The 20,270-nt window shown below is 45.5% G+C and overlaps 2 protein-coding genes and 1 long non-coding RNA gene across 14 annotated transcripts in view; 1 reads left to right on the top strand and 2 right to left on the bottom strand.

The window, feature by feature from the left end:
- The first annotated feature begins 1,534 nt into the window (after nucleotides 1-1,534).
- On the top strand, nucleotides 1,535-2,986 carry LOC125962048 (uncharacterized). Its single transcript, XR_007473363.1, has 2 exons — nucleotides 1,535-2,025; nucleotides 2,368-2,986. It is a non-coding gene; the product is annotated as an uncharacterized LOC125962048 (long non-coding RNA).
- A 2,279-nt stretch (nucleotides 2,987-5,265) lies between these two features.
- Nucleotides 5,266-10,625, bottom strand: RSKR (ribosomal protein S6 kinase related). 3 transcript variants are annotated; one of them, XM_049701752.1, is made up of 12 exons: nucleotides 10,314-10,625; nucleotides 9,682-9,828; nucleotides 9,503-9,586; nucleotides 9,302-9,370; nucleotides 8,888-8,957; nucleotides 8,548-8,652; nucleotides 8,326-8,366; nucleotides 8,042-8,069; nucleotides 7,842-7,931; nucleotides 7,666-7,754; nucleotides 7,429-7,539; nucleotides 5,266-6,990 (listed from the first exon to the last, which is right to left on the bottom strand). In XM_049701752.1, the coding sequence occupies exons 1-12, from the start codon at nucleotides 10,368-10,370 to the stop codon at nucleotides 6,766-6,768; spliced, it is 1,116 nt and encodes a 371-aa protein (XP_049557709.1). In that variant the 5' UTR covers nucleotides 10,371-10,625; the 3' UTR covers nucleotides 5,266-6,765. The 3 variants fall into 3 exon arrangements, with proteins under 3 accessions (XP_049557709.1, XP_049557710.1, XP_049557711.1); XM_049701753.1 differs by lacking the exon at nucleotides 9,682-9,828; XM_049701754.1 differs by lacking the exons at nucleotides 9,503-9,586; nucleotides 9,682-9,828.
- Nucleotides 10,626-10,764: 139 nt separating this feature from the next.
- The window catches only part of BLTP2 (bridge-like lipid transfer protein family member 2), a 30,773-nt gene continuing 21,267 nt past the window's right edge, over nucleotides 10,765-20,270 (bottom strand). For 3 of the 10 annotated variants that reach the window (XM_004267130.3, XM_049701722.1, XM_033423382.2), the window contains 11 exons: nucleotides 19,900-20,021; nucleotides 19,268-19,423; nucleotides 19,064-19,185; nucleotides 14,500-14,680; nucleotides 13,842-13,928; nucleotides 13,533-13,643; nucleotides 13,263-13,398; nucleotides 13,028-13,158; nucleotides 12,741-12,842; nucleotides 12,020-12,154; nucleotides 10,765-11,586 (listed from right to left, as the gene is read on the bottom strand). In XM_004267130.3, coding sequence (XP_004267178.1) covers nucleotides 11,404-11,586; nucleotides 12,020-12,154; nucleotides 12,741-12,842; nucleotides 13,028-13,158; nucleotides 13,263-13,398; nucleotides 13,533-13,643; nucleotides 13,842-13,928; nucleotides 14,500-14,680; nucleotides 19,064-19,185; nucleotides 19,268-19,423; nucleotides 19,900-20,021 — 1,466 coding nt within the window. In that variant the 3' untranslated portion in view covers nucleotides 10,765-11,403. Of the gene's footprint in view, nucleotides 11,587-12,019; nucleotides 12,155-12,740; nucleotides 12,843-13,027; nucleotides 13,415-13,532; nucleotides 13,644-13,841; nucleotides 13,929-14,499; nucleotides 14,681-19,063; nucleotides 19,186-19,267; nucleotides 19,424-19,899; nucleotides 20,022-20,270 lie in introns of those variants that run through there. The other 7 variants (XM_033423377.2, XR_007473353.1, XR_007473352.1 and 4 more) reach the window with 7 other exon arrangements.

A 20,270-nucleotide genomic window follows, 5' to 3' on the forward strand; every position in this document is an offset into this window, starting at 1 on the left:
TGCGACTCACGGGCTTCTTATTGGGTGGCCTCTCGTTGCAGAGCACGGGCTCTAGGTGCGCAGGCTTCAGTAGTTGTGGCACTCAGGCTCAGCAGTTGTGGCTCGTGGGCTCTAGAGCGCAGGCTCAGTAGTTGTGGCACATGGGCTTAATTGCTCCACGGCATATGGGATCTTCCCGGACCAGGGCTCAAACCCGTGTCCCCTGCACTGGCAGGCGGATTCTCAACCACTGCGCCACGAGGGAAGTCCCCAGAGTTAGTTTATGATGAAGTATGTTCCTTTGAACGCTCACGGCACCTTATTTACACTCTTAAGTCATAATGAATTTGGAAAAGGCAATAACCCAGAGAGGAAAAACTATAATGTTACGAACTTCAGGGCCCTCAGGGGATGGGCTTTTCTAGAACTGTGTTGTCCAGTACCATAGCCACTAGCCACATGTGGCTATTGAGCACTTCAAATGTGGCTAGTCCAAATTGAGATGTATTATAGGTGTAAAATACAAACTAGATTTTGAAGACTTCGTATGAAAAAAGAAAAGAATAAAATATCTTATTTTAAATATTGATTGCATGTTGAAATGATATTTTAGATACATTGGGTTAAATAAAATACATTAAATTAATTTCATCTGTTTCTTTTTACCTAATTTTTAATGGGGCTACTAGCAAATTTTAAATTACTTATGAGGCTTACATTATTTCTTTTGGACAACACCGCTTTAGAAACATAATGGTGCAACCTAAAGACGCTAGAGAGAACAGTTGCTTGACTGGAAAACTGGGAGAAAGACAACAGAACACAGACTTGAGCCTGGGATTCCCCCAGACTTAGCAGAGGGAATCCCAAGGTATATGTACTTCTGGTCAATCAAAAAGGTCCAACAAATAAAACAAGGGTGAAAGGGGCAGAAAAACCAAGACAGAAAACTCTTAAGTGCCAGTAGTAAAAGCTTGTATTATATAAAGTGTGACTTGGAATGCTTAGTCCTTGTTGCAGTTGGTATGCCAGATGCCAGGTGAGTAACCAAAGAGATATAGTGCTTCCAGCAGCAAATTAGGAGGGATATGGAGGGTAGACGAGAGGGACAATACTATTGTAAATAGGCAACATAAGCAGAATTAGTTTGTTGTTGTTTTGCATGAATTTTTTTTGTGGGGGAGGCCATGCTCCGTGACTTGCGGGCTGTCAGTTCCCCAACCAGGGATTGCACTCAGGCCACGGAGATGAAAGTGCCAAATCCTAACTAACCACTCGATCACCAGGGAACTCCCTGCATGATATTTTTCATTTGGCGTTTTTCAAATTACAAAAAATAAGAGATGCTCGTTGTAGCAAGTGAAACAATACAATGCAAAGACATATTAAAGGCACAGCCTCCCCCATTCATTCTACCTGCCTGAGGTAACGAATAGTGTGTATGCCTTTATAAAAACATATGCAGGGAATTTCCTGGTGGTCCAGTGGTTAGGACTCGGCGCTTTCACTGTCATGGGCCCGGGGTTTGATCCCTGGTCAGGGAACTAAGATCCCACAAGCCATGCGGCCAAAAATCAACAACAACAACATATGTATACACACACGCAAGGATTTTGTTTGTTTTTATTTACACACGCTTTTTTTTTACCCAAATTAATTGACGTGCAGACTGGGGTCTCTGGGATTGAGAGCTAGTGCCTTTTTTTTCCTCTTCTCATTACATTTGCATTACTCCCCTCTCCCTCCCAGGTTCTCTTTTTCATTCTCTCTCTCTCTCTCTCTCTCTCTCTCTCTCTCTCTCTCTCTCTCTCTCTCTCTCTCTCTCTCTCTCTCGCACACACACACACACACACACACACGCGCGCGCGCGCGCGCGCGCGGAGGGGAAGTAAGCATTGAGAGTCGTCTACAGAAATGGCATCATTTCTTACACTTCTGCATTTTTTTTCCCACTCAATGTCTTGTATTGAGCCTTCTAAGTCAACTGCTATAGATCTAATTAACTCATTCATCACTTCATATTCCATGTCCTTTTTAAAAAAATAGGTTATGCCGGGCGCGGTGGCGCGTGCCTGTAGTCCCAGCTACTCGGGAGGCTGAGGCAGGAGGATCGCTTGAGCCCAGGAGTTCTGGGCTGTAGTGCGCTATGCCGATCGGGTGTCCGCACTAAGTTCGGCATCAATATGGTGACCTCCCGGGAGCGGGGGGCCACCAGGTTGCCTAAGGAGGGGTGAACCGGCCCAGGTCGGAAACGGAGCAGGTCAAAACTCCCGTGCTGATCAGTAGTGGGATCGCGCCTGTGAATAGCCACTGCACTCCAGCCTGGGCAACATAGCGAGACCCCGTCTCTTAAAAAAATTAAAAAAAAATTAAAAAAAAAAAAAATAGGTTATTTCTCTTTTCTAATTTGTAAGAGTTCTGTATTTAGACATTAACTGCCATCACATTGCAAATATTTTTCTTTAGATCTATTTTTTGTCCATTGACTTTATTAATGGTATCTTTGGCTATACAAAGATAAAACATTTATGAGGTTAAGATGTTATCTTTCCTTTCAAAGCATCTGGACTTCTTATCTTGATTGATTCATTCATCTTTTATGTAAATGTTTTCTTTTTTTTAATTTTTAAAATTTTTATTTTTGGCTGTGTTGGGTCTTCATTGCTGCGCGCGGGATTTCTCTGGTTGCGTGTAAGCAGGGGCTACTCTTCATTGCCGTGCGCAGGCTTCTCATTGCAGAAGCTTCTCTTGTTGCAGAGCACAGACTCTAGGCGTGCGGGCTTCAGTAGTTGTGGCACGCGGGCTCAGTAGTTGTGGCACAGGACTCAGTAGTTGTGGCACGCGAGCTCTAGAGCACAGGCTCAGTAGTTGTGGTGCACAGGCTTAGTTGCTCCGTGGCATGTGGGATCTTCCCGGACCAGGGATCGAACCCGTGTCCCCTGCATTGGCAGGCGGATTCTTAACCACTGGGCCACCAGGGAAGTTCCGCGCCCCCCCCCCCCGCCCCGCTTTATAAGGAAACCAATCATATTGGATTATGGATTAGGGCCCACCCATAAGACCTCATTTTAACTTAATTACACCTGTAAAGACCCTATCTCCAAATACCATGACATTCTGAAGTACAGGGGTTAGGATTTCAGCATATCAATGGGGAGGGGGCACAATTCAGCCTGTAACAGGGGCTAATAATACAGTGAATATGATTTTATTCAATTTTTCAAAAAAGCTTTGACGAGACTTTTACATTGAAGACTCTATTTAAAGAAGTAAACCAAGGAATTGAGATTACCAGTTTGTTAAATCAATGAACAAGTGAACAAATGAACTGGTCAATATATGATAAAGTAACTTAGGTTAGAGGTAAGAAACAATGAGTAGAACTAAAAGGACACTCTTCTAAAAGAAGAATATAAGGTTTGGTGTTAAAACTTAATTTTTTTTTTTTTAATAAAGTATAGTTGGTTTACAGTGTTGTTTCAGGTGTACAGCTAAGTCATTCAGGTATATATATATATGTGTGTATATATAAAATCTTTTTCAGGTTCTTTTCCATTATAGGTTATTACAAGACATTCAATATAGTTCCCTGTGCTATACAGTAGGTCCTTGTTATTTATAAGACTAATCTTAAATTCTTAGAAAAGATAGAAGGGAGTACAGAGCAAAATATCCATACTTAAAAGTGTATCTGGGCTTCCCTGGTGGCGCAGTGTTTGGGAGTCCGCCTGCCGATGCAGGGGACGCGGGTTCGTGCCCCGGTCCGGGAGGATCCCACATGCCGCGGAGCGGCTGGGCCCGTGAGCCATGGCCAATGAGCCTGCGCGTCTGGAGCCTACGCTCCGCAACGGGAGAGGCCACAACAGTGTGAGGCCCGCGTACCGCAAAAAAAAAAAAAAAAAAAAGTGTATCTGATTTCTTCTAGGTAATGAAAAATCAAAATGTAGGGCTAAACTTAAAAGATCATTTCAGGTTGTATATAAAACAAATTTTTTTAAATGAATTTCATGTGAATAAGTAGAAGGTATTTATTTTTAGGTCAGTGATTCCGAATGGGGGTGGAGGGTGGCAGGAAAGAATGCCTTCCAGGGAAGAGCATATCAAAACTGGGGTAGGTGTGGGGTGGAGGCAGTGCTTTTTCAAATTATACTTTGTGAAACTTTTTCTGTCACTGCCTCCACTCTACCCTGAGAAACACTGCTGTAAGCACCACTGATTGAAGAGAGTATGTTAAAAATGTCCTCATTTGATAAGAAATGATTCAAACTACACTTACATGATCCTGGTCTCTAAGCTATCTAACATGACCCAGGAAAGGGACCCTAGTGACATTATGTTAACCATGTCCTAAAGACCTTAAACCAATATGCTGCTGTGACCAGAGAGGCTATATAATGTTGGGCGATCTGAACATTAATTAACACTGGGCCAGACACACAGTATCATAAAATCATCTGCATCTGCCCTTTGAAGAAGCATCACAGAAATCTGAAACCTATCTCCCACAATGAAGAACCAGTGGTTGTATACATTAGGAAACTAGGTCCAGAGAGTTAAAATGACTTGTATAAAGACACCGAAATATTTATAGGTGAGTCTAGGCACCAGGTCTCCTAAATTCCAATCTAATACTTTTTTTTTTTTTTTTTTTTTTGCGGTACATGAGCCTCTCACTGCTGTGGCCTCTCCCGTTGCAGAGCACAGGCTCCGGATGCGCAGGCTCAGCGGCCATGACTCACGGGCCCAGCCACCAGGGAAGCCCCAATCTAATACTCTTAACTACTATTTTAGAAGCCATTGATTCCCATTTCTAGTATTCAGTATTGTTTTTTTGTTTTTTTTTAATTATTTATTTTTTGGCGTGTTGGGTCTTTGTTGCTGTGCACAGGCTTTCTCTAGTTGCAGCGAGGGGGGCTACTCTTGGCTGCAGTGCACGGGCTTCTCATTGCGGTGGCTTCTCTTGTTGCGGAGCATGGGCTCTAGGCATGCAGGCTTCAGTAGTTGTGGCACGTGGGCTCAGTAGTTGTGGCTTGCGGGCTCTAGAGCGCAGGCTCAGTAGTTGTGGCGCACGGGCTTAGTTGCTCCGCGGCATGTGGGATCTTCCCAGGCCAGGGCTCGAACCTGTGTCCCTCGCATTGGCAGGCAGACTCTTAACCACTGCGCCACCAGGGAAGCCCCCAGTATTGGTTTTTATCCAATGTGGCAGTTCTGGTCATTACAACTTTAAAAATATGTAATAAAGCCTAAAAAGTCTCTAAAGAGAAACAAGTGAGATAATCAAAAGGATCAAGGATACATTCATTTATTTATTTATATCTCAACTTCATTCTAAAAGGCTTACAAAGATGGAGATAATCTAGTAAGATGTAAAAAAAAAGGACTAAAACAGAAAAATGAGAAGAGAATAAGGAAAGTAAAGGTCAAAAAGGAAGATGATGGAACCAAGAATGTGGCTAGCATACAAAACATAACATGAGGTCCTAAACACTTGCTGGAAGTGGGCCACAAACTGGGCTCTAAGTGGTCTAGCATCAATATGAAAAGAAAAATAGAGTCAGTTGAATATTTACTGTCTTTAAGGTAAAAACCAACCAGCAATTCAGGAAAAGAATAACTGGGTTCAGAGAAAATTTCTTCCATGCATCCTTATATAGAACATTATGAATTATAATGATAAACACCCTTTGCAGTGTCCACAGCAATTAAATTTCATAGGGATTTTCATATGGATTGCCAAAGTACAATTCAGAAAAAGCAGTTCTGCAGAGGCCAATAAAATGCCAGCTATGTACAGGGCAAATCTGGCTTAATCCAGGGACAAAATTAATAAATAGTACTCAGAATACTTCCCAGACTCTCTTTGGTTTGGAAAGAGAGATCAGATATAACTGAAGAATAACGAAAATGAAACTTTTAAGAAGTTGGTTTAAGAAAAATGAAAAGAAGTCACAAAGGCCAGAAATGTATACAGATTTAAGGTCCAGATGATTTTCCTAAAGGAAAAGGTTCTTGAGTTACATCTCTGATCTTAAATCTCAAGGTTGATATCATGCCTCTTAATCCCTTGGTTTGCCCATCACCAACTGAAACCTGGGCCATCTAGGGAAGTGATCAGTTTAAGAATCCTTGTGTCCTTCAAAGAGGTTTTATTTTGGAAAAAATGTGTATAGCTATTCCAATTACCCCCTAGAGAAGACATTTAACCCACTCATGTTTCACTTCTTATTCTCTTCTTCACAGTAGGCTATTAGATCCACTTTTTAAATTTTTAAAAGTTAGACTGACTTTGAGCCCCCAGATCATATGTTTTACCTGCATATTTAGGGGTTGAAACAAATACCAGCTTTTGAGAACTCTGAAAAACATTCATACTGCTTCTGACAAGCCTATTAAACACATAAATAGCAGCACCTTGGGAACCCATGAAATGCTGTTATTGCTCACAAAAGGAAACATGGCACAGAAACAAGGAGAAGGAAAAGTGGAATAAAATTCTGGCTAAAAACTGCAGGGTATAAACACTGGAGAAATGAAACAAAGGAAAAGGTCCACACTCTGATGTGAGATGTTGAATTGAGAGATGGCTTGTATGATGGGGTAAGGACTAGGGCATTGTGACTACCAACCACAGAATGCCCAGTGTGAACTCTGGTCCAACACCTAGAGGAACAGAATGATAAGAGGCTACAGAGTAAAAACAAACTGAATCATCAAGGTGGTCACACTGAATTGGCAGCAGAGGAGGTCCTCAGGTTCCCAGATGAGCCCCAACTACAGTAGAGGAGCTCAAGCCAGGCTGGGGTGCACCAGGAAGGACTCCAGATTACAGTCAAAGTCCTTGAAGAACGTGGGCTCCGATGATGGACTGAGCTGGGTAGCTTGTGTCTCCATGACAAAGTTCACTGGATGCTTCTGTAGGAGCTCTGGGTCAAAGGCCACACCCCGAAAGAAAGGGTGGACCTGGAAGTGATGCAAATAACGTAGACGGTGGAGGGGATTCTGGCATAACAGCTGAAGAGAAATAGAGCATGAAGGATGAGAGACTGGGATAGGAAAGGGACTGAACAGAGAAGCTGGAAAAGGAGAAAGAAGTTCATGGATCTGTGGAGGGCAGGGAGAAGAACCCAAAAGAGTAGAGGATATGTAAAAGTGGGAGAAACAGGCTAATCTGGGGGCAAAGGTAGGAATAAAGTAGTAGTAGTGGTAAGAGAGCAGCACTAGCCCACTCTCTCAGAAGTGACCTGCTATGGATGGGGACGAGCTTTGGAGGACCAGGAACTCGAATAAAATTTGAAGTGTTGGTTAGAAGGCAAGTAGTGAGGTAGTACTTGATCAAGTTGGAATCCCCCCTTAATAATTAATCAGAGGAATGGGGAGGTATCACTTCAGTGATAGGGAAAGAAGTGAATGGTTTTTGTAGTCAAGAAGGAAAGTCATGCCCACCCTTACCTCATGGAGCAGGAGTGAGAGCCCCTGGTTAAGAGAAGCTGGGATCACAGAGTCATAGTGGGTCACACTTGCCAACATGGCCACATGATCTCTCTCTGCGGGCACTGGGAACTGAGTTAAGGGGTGGGAAGGTGTCATTGCTTAGTAAAAATAAGGCAAGGCTTCCCAAGGTGGCCTTTCTTCCCACCGCAGGGCAACTCCTATCTTCTCTGCCCAACATCACTACCATTCTCTCACCTTTCCAGTTGACAGAGAGAAAAGCAAGACACCCAGGGACCACCAATCAGCAGCATGGTTGTAAGGCCCTCCACTCAGGACCTCTGGGGCTACGGATATGAAAGATACTTGTCACTGATATCTGTTGGCTATCCTCCTGCCCAATGCTTACCCACCAGCTTTAGCTTCTCTCTCACCCATGTACTGAAGAGTGCCACAGATAGTATAGGCTCGGGTTCCTTGGGGCAGGTGGCGGGACAGGCCAAAGTCTGTCAGTTTCAGATGGCCTGTGAAAAGCAAGCCATCAGCACCACTCTGTTCCAACCCTCATCAGCCATGACTTACTTCCAAACAGAGGTACCTCTCATTCTGGGACTAGGAAAAGAAAAGGACTTACCTCGTTCATCCAGAAGGATATTCTCCATCTGAAAAATCACAGGTGAGAAGTTATTCATCCTCTTCCTTTCAGTTCTCTTTCATCATGTATACTATACCCCCCAGCTGAAGAAGATGCCCTAGCTCAGCATCCAAGTCTATACTTGGAGGGCCCTTGCCCAAATCCTTAACACCCATGAGGGCCCCAAGGTCAACTGTTCTCAGCAACTCCTCCCGCCTTCTTGGACCTGTTGGAACATCTTACTGAAGTCCCTCCTTAAACAAAAAGAAAAAGCATTTAACTACCTTCACATCTCGATGGATGATGCCGAAGTCATGGAGATAGCCTGTGGATGACAGCAAGCGTGGGGTGTGTGCTGAAGCTCTCCTGTCCTTCCAATTTCCCTGATAGCTCCCACCTCATTCCTATCCCTGTTCTTTGACCTCCAGAGTTAATATCAATTCTCTTCTGCCTCCCTCCCTGCTTAATTCTTCCCTCATTTCTATTACCACTCCTGTTTCACTTACACAGCACCAGGATCAGCTCAGCAGCAAAGAGGCGGATGGAAGCCTCACTAAAGCAGCCAACAGCGGACCACAGGGAGTACAGATCTGTGCTGCAGTAGCTACACACTGCAAAGTAACAGAAGTCTAGGCAGTATTTGGGGGCTACTATGCCTGGGCTCAAGGCATCGTATGCCTCCTGCCCAAACTGATGCCACCTGCTGTTCCCTCTCCCTCTGGGAGAGAGAAGTACTATGAAAAGGGAAACAGAGCAAAGGCAGAACAAGCCAAAGGGATGGGTAATCTCAGGTGGGGAGTATGGTAGAAGGACCCCTGGGAATGAGGAGAGAATCCAGTCACTCACTCATGAAGAGGTGCCGTTTTCCCTGCCAGCTGTCCCCCAAACTGTGTACAAAAGGATGGTTGATCTGTCGCTATGGACAAGAAAACAGGAAGTTAGGATCAGGGTCATTGAGGATCAAGGCAGCCAAGAAGTCAGGATTTACCTTGTTGTGCAGAAAGGAAGCTGTTGCCCCACCTCTCAGTACAGGTTGCCTGCCTGGTAATCCCAGTACTAAGGAACACACTGGACATGCTGGAGAGATTTCCCTGGCAGGACCTAGAATTACTCTACTGATAGCTACTTTTCCTGGGATCTCTTGGTTGAAGCAGAGGGAGGGGTCAGAGTCAGGAAAAGCAGGACAGTTGGACAAGAAAGGTGCTTTCTCCGCCTGTGGTTTGGTTCTTCCTAGGATCCTTTCCAGGGCTCTGTGCATACCTGGATGCTGACCTCCTCTTTGCACTGCCTCAGGTTGTCCCTCTGTAGGACCTTTACCTTGGGCACCACCTATAAAAGGAGAGGAGTGATGACTCCTAGTGGGGAATAGTGTATTACATTGTTTATTCCTCCCAACCTTTCTGGAATAAAGATTGGAGGCAGGGACTAGAGAATAATGTGGAAGAGTATCTAGGTCCCTACCTTCACCACAAATACTGCTTTCTGGCCACAGTCTAGCACCTTGAGGACAGTTCCAAAGGAGCCTTTAGCCACAAGGCCTAAAATCTGTACAGAGAAGTGGAGAACAGGGCAGTTGAGACTGATTGTTTCTAGATTTCTCCCCAAGACTGAGACCCCTTCCAGGGATTCCACTGACCTACCTTCAGCTGCTGATGCCCCCTAAGGGGCCTAATAGGAAACTCCGGCAGAAAGAGGTTGATGAACTGAGGCACTGGCCACTCAGGCAGAGGCTTCTCTACTAGCAGTGGGGCTGGCTCCAGGGGCTCCTGGTGCAGGAACTGATGCCCCTGTAGTCCCCACAGCAACTCTTTCAGACCTGACCTGGTGGTCCCCACACCTGGCCAGAGGCTCTTCTAGCCTCGGACCCAGGGGGACCCAGGGGCCCTGGATGTTGCCACCCTGCTGAGAACCAAGGGAGCCACTAAACCTGCTGCCCCTGGGGCATTACAGGTTCTGCCCATTTAGCAGGCACTCCCTCAAATCTCAACCCTAGAGATGTAAATTTGAACCCCAGGCAAAATTGCTACTGTCCTTGCTTCACGCCAAGGTCTGGATTTCCTGCACACAATTAAAATCCTCTAGGAAAAGTAATACTTGGATATTTTCCCGATAAGGCATCAGAGATTCAGTACTGCACCTACCATAAATACTTTGATGGTAACACCTCCCTGCCCCACCCCCACAGTGGACAACACTGTTATTACCAGTTCCCAGGCCTCAAGCTCATGCCTTTCACCTCCCCTAAACAAGCTGCCAGAGCCCCACACCCTACCTTATGAGGAGCAGCCATCTGGGCACGTTGCCCCTTCCGACAACTCACTGCTCCCATCCCCAAGCCTCTGCGCCGCCTCTCTCCTGCTAAATCTGCTGTCCCAGTTACATAAGCAGTTCCTCCCCTGATGCTGCATTACACATGAGCCCCGCCTCTTTCCCTTGTTGTTCATGACTAGAGATGCAAATGATGCAGCCAAACCTCATCCTTATCCCCAAATGCTATCGCCCCTGGTTAAGAATGGCTTATAGCCAGGACTAAAATGTGCAGAGACCTATCAGCCTGGGACCAATGTCACGTCAGAGCTGGGAAGTATCTGTGACACAGCTTCAGGCAGGAGGGAAGAAGCCACCTCATTAGGGTGGCAGCTAGGTGTCTTGGACTGATGGGGAGAAAAGGATACAGGCTGAAACCATGCACTCAATACAATTAAAAAAAAAAAAAACCAGCATCAAATTTAAAATATATTTTTTCTCTTTAAATGATTTTTTTTTTTTTTTTTACCATTTTTCAGGGGATACCCCAGGGAGAGGGACCCATAGCCAGCTGTGTCTCCTACTGCCATTCTCCCAAGTGAGCTTGGCACAGATTGGGGAGGGGCTGATTCCCCCCACAGCACTAATACCTCTTTCATACAAGGCAGTGGAATGAGGAACAGAAGATCAGCCCCTCCCCTCCACTTTCTGGCATAGAGGGAGAGCAGTTACACTTACAAATATATATATATTTTTTATATATGTCTATTTATAAAAATTTATCACACTTGATCAGAGCTGTCCCCCCACCCTTTCAGTTGAACCCAAGGGAACCAGATACTAGCCGTGGGGCCATTCCCTGGGCCTTGCTCTCTTGATGCCTCTCTGGCCCTGGGCCTGCTGATCAGTGTGAGGTAGAACTCAGAATTATTATCCACCATGTTCTGCAAGGAACAGGCCAGCTGCTAAAGAGCAGCGCCTCTATCCACAGTACCCTGTGGGCTCCTGACCCCCACAAATCCTAATGGATGAAGGGAAGCACCTCCCACCCCACAAGTCCCTGTGGCCTGAGCCAGAGTCAGATCCTGTACTGCAGCCTCTCTTGAATTGCCGGATCACTTGCGCCTGCCAAAGATGGACTTCTTCCCAGGATTCTTGTTGCCCACACTTAAACCGATGAGGAGCCGGGCTTTCTCCTCCTCTTCCTGCTGCTGCACGTTGAGGTCCGATTTAGTTTCCAGCTTTCCCCGGACTTCAGACCCTGCTGCAGGCTTCAGCCTTAGCTTCTCTTTAATTACCTGATAGGTTAGAGAGGAGTAAAAGGGAAGGTAAATATTAATGAGACAGGCAAAATAAATCAAGTGGACCAAGTCAGTAAAGATTTATCAAACTTACATGAAGGCACAATGGGGCAATTCAAATTATAAAATGATCTCTGCTTTCAAGAAGCTTACAGTCTATTAGAACCCACTCTAAACATGAAGTTGTGCCAGCCCTCACTTCCCGAAAAATCAACAGTAGTTAACATATATACAGCAGTCAGTAAACATTCAGTTTAACCATCTGAGCAAAGTCATGGAGAGGACAGGGATAAAAGTCACTCACTTCATTCACCTGCCCCTTTCCCAAGGCTGCTTGTTAATACATGCATCTTACAATGAAATGCTCCTGAGCAGAGGATCTGCTTGCCAGCCCCTGCTAACCAAACAGCCATGAATTCTGCCGGGATACCTGGGCAACCAGGGCTTTGCGGCTGTCCCTCTTGACAGCCATGGCAAAGTCTAGCCATGTCCATGTGTTGTTGTGGTACTCCAGACAGGGCAGCACCAGGTTAAGGTCGCCCCAGTCCACACTGTTCTTCTCACCCTGCAGGAGGGGGAGGGAAGAGAAGAGAAAAAAATATATCAGCTGCCAGTTTTAGTCCAAGCCAGTACTTGAGTCCAAGTCTAGTACCTTCCTGCAGCAGCAACCTACAGATACCTATTTCCCCTTATCTCAGTCTGGTACTGATTCCTGAGGGCAGCAGAGGGAACAGATTTATCACCCACAGACAAGCTTCACAAGCTGAACTATCTCTGTTTTTAATCTCTGATCTTATGCGGTGCCGTTCCCACACTGTTCTAAAAAGTGCTGGGGGCGCTTCCCTGGTGGAGCAGTGGTTGAGAATCTGCCTGCCAATGCAGGGGACACGGGTTCGAGCCCTGGTCTGGGAAGATCCCACATGCCGCGGAGCAACTAGCTCGCGTGAGCCACAACTACTGAGCCTGCACGTCTGGAGCCTGTGCTCCGCAACAGGAGAGGCCACGACAGTGAGAGGCCCGCGCACCACAATGAAGAGTGGCCCCCGCTCGCCACAACTAGAGAAAGCCCTCACACAAAAACAAAGACCCAACACAGCCAAAAATAAATAAATAAATAAATGAAATTTAAAAAGTGCTGGGGAAGGGCAGACCTTGTAGCTGACGCACAGTGGAACCTGTGGGATCTTTATGTAGATGAAGGAGTTGTTCATGGCAGCTCGCTCTTTCATCTTGTCAATATCATCCACAGGGTGCTAGGAAAGAAAGGAAAGAAGAGTGTGCCCCTGAAGCCATCACAAGAAACTCAGGACCCCAAACATCTCCATCTCCTTTCACCCCTGGAATAGACTCAAAGGAAACAGAAAGAAATCCCCAGCCAGGCCAAACAGTGTACTCCAAGACTCTCCCATTTTTCTATCATCAGGGGCATGTCTGATACCTCAGGTGCTTTGCGAAATGACCTTCTGACCCCAGAACTCCGATTCAAGCCCTGTGCCACACCCTTCCCAGGGCCCAGTGGTGCTGCGTCATCTGTTGCAATCAGTTGCCGAGGCTTCACCACTGGTATTCCTATAAAAAAGCAAGTACACTAGCTGTTGTCCTCTTGCTGAAGCTTCAGCTGTCTCTGGGGCTGCTACCTCAGTCTTCTGGAGCTCCACCATTAAAGTTCTCACCAGTAGTCACCAGTTTGGACTTATCTTCTTCATCACCAACCTCGTCATCTTCCACACTTCGTCCAGGAAAGAAAAAGCCCATTATTCTATGAAAGAACTGGTGTGTCAGCTGGATGGTGAGAGGCACCACATTTACCTAAAGAGGAAAAAGGCTGAAGAAGCAATTAAGCTCAGACATCATCCCTCTGTTTACCTACCCCTAACATAACAACGTACAGATAGTTTTTAACTGCCTTTTGTTCCTGGGTCCCCAAAGGACTGTTTACTAACCTCAAAGTGCTCCTTAACAGAAATACCCCCAACGGGGGGCCGGACTTTGCTGAAGAGGCGAAGAGCTAGCTGTCGCCCAGACTGGCAGGAGCTCTGGGGCCGCAGGACTACCTGTAGAATAAAGAGTAATAAATCAACCCACAAATCCTCTGCAGAGGAGAGACGAAGCAATGGTCTTGCTAAGCTGGGCAAGCTTCCACCATCTCAGATCCCATTGTTTCCCATAGTAGGTTTATGTGGAAGGGTCATTGCAAATGCCCAGTGTTAGGAAGCATGGGAATGGGCTAGGAATAGGGAAATAAGACTTACCTTATAGACAGCATTGGGGAGGAGGTTGTTCATAGTGAACCAGCCCAACTCCAGAAGATGTTCTGCTGTGTCATCAGATTTATTCACCTATAAAGACAGATTCCCCCACCCCCACCCCCAAACCACTATAATAAGCTTTTCTCAGGAGCTCGCTAGAGTACTGCTACATATATCATTTGTTTTCATGGCCAGGGCACTAAGTGCCTGCAGTACTTTCCAGTCACTGTGACATTCAAAACTGGTCTCGACTTATTTCCAAATGGCCCTGGGGGGTTGGAAGAATAATGAATAATGTCCTGTCCTCCACGCCATGGGTAACTGCAGGAAAGCTGAATGCCAATATAGAATTAATGATTCTATTCTAAGCTGGACTTGGAAGATTACTTCCCTCTGAGCCACATTTCTAGGGATAACCTTATTCAATGAGGGAAGCATTTGATCAAGCTCATCTATATATTATTTAATATTACATGCAAATGTGTATGAGCGGCACTCTCTGCTCATGTTTCTATCATTATTAATAACCATTAATACCATCATTAACAGTCATATAATAATCAGTCCCTTTTTGTTTATCTCTTTTTGTGAGTTAAGACTCCTGAGAAAGGTCAATGCCTCTCAATACAGCTGTCTTCGTGTGACTGTATACACCCAATACCTTGCTGTAGAGGAACCGCTGCAGCTCCAGTTCAGCAATTCCCAGCTGTCCATCTTCCTCTGTCAAGCGCCATCGTGCCTGAGCAAAGTAGAACTCGGTGCGGCGGACCACACTCACATCTTCTTGCTGCTTTCGCAGCTCCATCTTGTTGGCCTGCTGCAATTGGAAATCCTTAAAACACCTATAAATGGATAGGAGGGTCAAAGCCAATAAGGGCAACAGCATTTGGGTTAGGGGTGGGGCGGAATGCCCTAGAATGATGCAGGAGGTAAACCCAGAGATGGACCTATTCTAGAACAGCTATTCCCTAAATTTTTTCACTGCATTTGTTGCTCCTCAAACCCTGGGCCATGGGAGCACAAATCCCATCTTTAGTTCTACAGCTTCTTGAAAAAGTAGTCTGTTCCTACTAGTAACCCCTATGATTGTATCTGCAATTGTGTTCCTTACTGATCAACTTCAAGACATTTTTTTTTTTTTTCTGGTAAATATTATATATTCAATATGAAACAGGAGGAAAGGGGGCAGGGCACAACCTTTAAAAGAATTACATAGCCCGAGGACACAACATAAACTGATTAGAACAAAATAGGTCCAAGATGGCGGACGAGTCTACTTCCACTAGACCTTGAGCCTCAGTATACACTCATTGTAACACATCAGCAAGCTAAGCGACACACCCACAGGTGCCACGACAGTTCCAAGGATGACCATAAAGGTCAAAAAGTGGGCGGTGGCTCAATTCCTAGAAATCCCCACCCCTTCCCCAAAATAGCTGGAATACTCCTCCCACTCATCAGCGTATGAAATTACTCACCCCTATAAAACTAACAACCCCATACCCTGGTGCTGCCCTCGCCTTCTTTTTTTTTATTTTTTTATTTTTTTTTATAGGTATACCTGGATTTAATTCTCACTTCTACCGCTTGGTAGCTGGATAGCCTTAGGCAAGTTTCATACCTCCCTGAAATTCACTTAATTCAGTCTGTAAAATGGCATAATAACTTATTATAGCATCCTTTTAGGAATTTTAAATCAGTTCTTGAAATAAAAGTACACAATATATAGACAAGTATGGATTCCTCAATAGATGTTTGACCTTTCATTTCTCCAGTATCCCACCCGCATCAAATAAAGAAAAATACTTTTTAAAATTTACGAATATTTCATTGTTGTAAAGTTAAAGCCATAAAAATAATCAAATGGCCTACTATCATACCATTAGAAGAAAAAAAAAAGGTGTTCATGAGAGTTCCATATTAGAATACAAGTTTTCCTTAGGCACCTGTTTATGTATGCTATTCTGCTCTTTGCAATAAATAATTAAATTTAAAAGACTTAATTCCTCACTTTTAAGACCTTATTAGTTTACAAATTACATATTGACCTATGCTAAATTTTATACCGACCCATGCTAATGAATTCAGTACAGAAAACAAAAAACACTGCACTCAAGCAAACTACATATATATATATATATATATATATATAACTTATATGAGAATTGCTACTCCAGCTTTCTTTTGGTTTCCATTTGCATGAAATACCTTTTTCCATCCCCTTACTTTCAGTCTGTATGTGTCTCTAGGTCTGAAGTGGGTCTCTTGTAGACAGCAAATATATGGGTCTTGTTTTTGTATCCATTCAGCCAATCTGTGTCTTTTGGTGGGAGCATTTAGTCCATTTACATTTAAGGTAATTATCGATATGTGTGTTCCCATTCCCATTTTCTTAATTGTTTGGGGTTTGTTATTGTAGGTCTTTTCCTTCTTTTGTGTTTCTTGCCTAGAGAAGTTCCTTTAGCAGTTGTTGTAGAGCTGGTTTGGTGGTGCTGAACTCTCTCAGCTTTTGCTTGTCTGTAAAGGTTTTAATTTCTCCATCAAATCTGAATGAGATCCTTGCTGGGTAGAGTATTCTTGGTTGCAGGTTTTTCTCCTTCAACACTTTCAATATGTCCTGCCACTCCCTTCTGGCTTGCAGAGTTTCTGCTGAAAGATCAGCTGTTAACCTTATGGGGATTCCCTTGTGTGTTATTTGTTGTTTTTCCCTTGCTGCTTTTAATATGTTTTCTTTGTATTTAATTTTTGACAGTTTGATTAATATGTGTCTTGGCGTATTTCTCCTTGGATTTATCCTGTATGGGACTCTCTGTGCTTCCTGGACTTGATTAACTATTTCCTTTCCCATATTAGGGAAGTTTTCAACTATAATCTCTTCAAATATTTTCTCAGTCCCTTTCTTTTTCTCTTCTTCTTCTGGAACCCCTATAATTCGAATGTTGGTGCGTTTAATGTTGTCCCAGAGGTCTCTGAGACTGTCCTCAGTTCTTTTCATTCTTTTTTCTTTATTCTGCTCTGCAGTAGTTATTTCCACTATTTTATCTTCCAGGTCACTTATCCGTTCTTCTGCCTCAGTTATTCTGCTATTGATCCCATCTAGAGTACTTTTAATTTCATTTATTGTGTTGTTCATCGTTGCCTGTTTCATCTTTAGTTCTTCTAGGTCCTTGTTAACTGATTCTTGCATTTTGTCCATTCTATTGTCCATTCTATCTCCAAGATTTCGGATCAACCTTACTATCATTATTCTGAATTCTTTTTCCGGTAGACTGCCTATTTCCTCTTCATTTGTTAGGTCTGGTGGGTTTTTATCTTGCTCCTTCATCTGCTGTGTGTTTTTCTGTCTTTTCATTTTGCTTATCTTACTGTGTTTGTGGTCTCCTTTTTTGCAGGCTGAAGGTTCGTAGTTCCTGTTGTTTTTTGTGTCTGTCCCCAGTGGCTAAGGTTGGTTCAGTGGGTTGTGTCGGCTTCCTGGTGGAGGGTACTAGTGCCTGTGTTCTGGTGGATGAGGCTGGATCTTGTCTTTGTGGTGGGCAGGTCCACGTCTGGTGGTGTGTTTTGGGGTGTCTGTAGACTTATTATGATTTTGGGCAGCCTCTCTGCTAATGGGTGGGGTTGTGTTCCTGTCTTGCTAGTTGTTTGGCATAGGATGTCCAGCACTGTAGCTTGCTGGTCGTTGAGTGAAGCTGGGTGCTGGCGTTGAGATGGAGATCTCTCGGAGATTTTTGCTGTTTGATATTATGTGCAGCTGGGAGGCCTCTTGTGGACCAGTGTCCTGAAGTTGGCTCTCCCACCTCAGAGGCACAGCACTGACTCCTGGCTGCAGCACCAAGAGCCTTTCATCCACAGGGCTCCTTAATTTGGGATGATTCGTTGACTATTCAGGTATTCCACAGATGCAGGGTATATCAAGTTGATTGTGGAGCTTTAATCCGCTGCTTCTGAGGCTGCTGGGAGAGATTTCCCTTTCTCTTCTTTGTTCTCACAGCTCCCAGGGGCTCAGCTTTGGATTTGGCCCCGCCTGTGCGTGTAGGTCGCCGGAGGGCGTCTGTTCTTTGCTCAGACAGGACGGGGTTAAAGGAGCCGCTGATTCGGAGGCTCTGGCTCACTCAGGCCGGGGGGTAGGGAGGGTCACGGAGTGTGGGGCGGGCCTGCAGCGGCAGAGGCCGGCGTGACGTTGCAGCCTGAGGCGCGCCGTGCGATCTCCCGGGCGAGTTGTCCCTGGATCCCGGGACCCTGGCAGTGGCGGGCTGCACAGGCTCCCCGGAAGGGCGTGTGGCTAGTGACCTGTGTTCGCACACAGGCCTCCTGGTGGCGGCAGCAGCGGCCTTAGCGTCTCATGTCTGTCTCTGGGCTCCGCACTTTTAGCCGCGGCTCGCGCCCGTCCCTGGAGCTCTCTCAAGCAGCGTTCTTAATCCCCTCTCCTCGTGTACCAGGAAACAAAGAGGGACGTAAAAGTCTCTTGCCTCTTCGGCAGGTCCAGACTTTTCCCCGGACTCTCTCCCGGCTAGCCGCGGTGCACTAACGCCCTGCAGGCTGTGTTCACGCCGCCAACCTCAGTCCTCTCCCGGCGCTCCGACAAAAGCCGGAGCCTCAGCTCCCAGTCCCGCCCGCCCTCGCGGGCGAGCAGAAAAGCCTCTCGGCTGGTGAGTTCCGGTCGGCCCGATCCTCTGCGCTGGAATCTGTCCGCTTTGCCCTCCGCACCCCTGTTGCTGTGCTCTCCTCCGCGGCTCCCAAGCTCCCCCACTCCGCCTCCCGAAGTCTCCACCCGCGAAGGGGCTTCCTAGTGTGTGGACACTTTTCCTCCTTCACAGCTCTCTCCCGCTGGTGCAGGACCCGTCCCTATCCTTTTGTCTCTGTTTAGTTTTTTCTTTTGCCCTAACCAGGTACGTGGGGGGTTCCTTGCCTTTTGGGAGGTCTGAGGTCTTCTCAAGACATTTTATTTTTAGTTTAGTTGCACAGTATCAAGGCAACAAAAATGATCTTTCCGAACTACCTGTTTTTCTCCTTTCCCCGGAGGTACTCTTAAGGATCCTAAGAAAGGGCTCTCCTGTTCTCAACCTGTTGGCCAAGTCCAACAAGACTCATTCAGGAAAAGGTGCCTGAATCTACTACATCAGCCTTTGATAATACACACTAGACCTAAAGACTTATCAGAACACAGGCAAAAGAAATCGACTCCAGCTGGGGCACTGGAAAAGGGCATGGAAAGAATGCTGTGGCACCTGATGAGGATGTTAAGCTCTTCACTTTCCAGCTGTAGATTGGCCTTCTCCTGGTTTAGCTGCAACTGAAGCTTCTGGTTCAGGTCAAGCAGGTTCTCATTCTTGCTGTCATCCTGCAAAGACTAGGGAGCCAGATAAGGAGAAACTGAGAGATTTCCCTTGTCCTAGGAGACTTCCCTGTCCTCAGATTGCCCGGGAGACTACCTTCATGATAGAATACATCTGCTTCTCCAGCTGCCGTATCTGGGCCACATGCTGCCGCACAGCCTCCTGTAGGTGTAATATGCTGCTGCGCTGCTCCTCAGGATTGCTAGAGATCTCAAGCTGGAACCTGACCCGCTGCTTCTTCTCACTATGCTCCTAAAGCAATGCAAAAGGAAATGAACAATAGACAAGTCTTGTAGTAAAGTAAAACAGAGAAAGGAACAAGAAATGATGATCTCTTCTGGAAAGCTCAACTTTCTCTCTCACCATTAGTGAGAGTAAGGGGTGAGCCAATGCAGAAGATTTGACAATGTGGATTTCACAATAAGCCAGTCCCACAGGGTAGGGGTAGAGGTGGGAAGTGGGAAGTAGTTTGTTTTCAGAGGTATGTAAGTGACTGAGTAAAGAACTGACCAAGAAAAACAAGTAAACACCTCTACAGTCTTAGGGACACTCAGACCTTTCCTAAATAACTAAAATTTCAACTGCTGCTGCTGACTAAAAGAGGATGTACTAACCACAAAGCCCTTTTTCAGTCTGAAGCATGGCTTTTCTTACTGGACCCCAAATAAAGCACAAGGTCTGGTGATTCCTGTGAGACTAACTGGCATTCTATAAGGGCCCATACTCACCTTCCGCTTGGGTTCTACATGGAGCAGCAGGTTGTTGACGATATCCAGGATCATGGCATACTGAGCCGGGTTTGTGGAGATTTCCAGCTCATGGTGGATGAGGGTGAAGGTATCCACAGCCCCTAGGTAATTGTTAGCAGCTAAATAAGAGACTCAGTTTCTCCCTAAATATCTACCCCATCTCCTAACCCATATCTAGAACCACTAATGTTACTTAACCCCATAAAAGGTCTTGGTGAGATATGCTCATGGGTAGAAACATGTGCTTATTTCAGAGTCAAACAATATCCATTCATTCCAGTAAGTTTTTTTTTTTTTTTTTTTTTTGGCCATGCCTCACCCTCGCAGCATGTGGGATCTTAGTTCCCCAG

The sequence above is a fragment of the Orcinus orca genome, chromosome 19 (genome assembly GCF_937001465.1).
Source record: "Orcinus orca chromosome 19, mOrcOrc1.1, whole genome shotgun sequence".
Lineage (NCBI taxonomy): Eukaryota > Metazoa > Chordata > Mammalia > Artiodactyla > Delphinidae > Orcinus > Orcinus orca.

What these genes read in the sequence shown, in the direction of transcription:
- RSKR (XM_049701752.1), bottom strand. Translation starts at nt 10,370, where the DNA reads ATGGGAGCAGTGAGTTGTCGGAAGGGGCAACGTGCCCAGATGGCTGCT. An exon ending in TCATCCATCGAGATGTGAAG is followed by an intron (nt 8,070 to 8,325) that starts GTAGTTAAATGC and finishes GTGATTTTTCAG; the next exon opens with ATGGAGAATATCCTTCTGGA. An exon ending in TATCCTTCTGGATGAACGAG is followed by an intron (nt 7,932 to 8,041) that starts GTAAGTCCTTTT and finishes TGCTTTTCACAG; the next exon opens with GCCATCTGAAACTGACAGAC.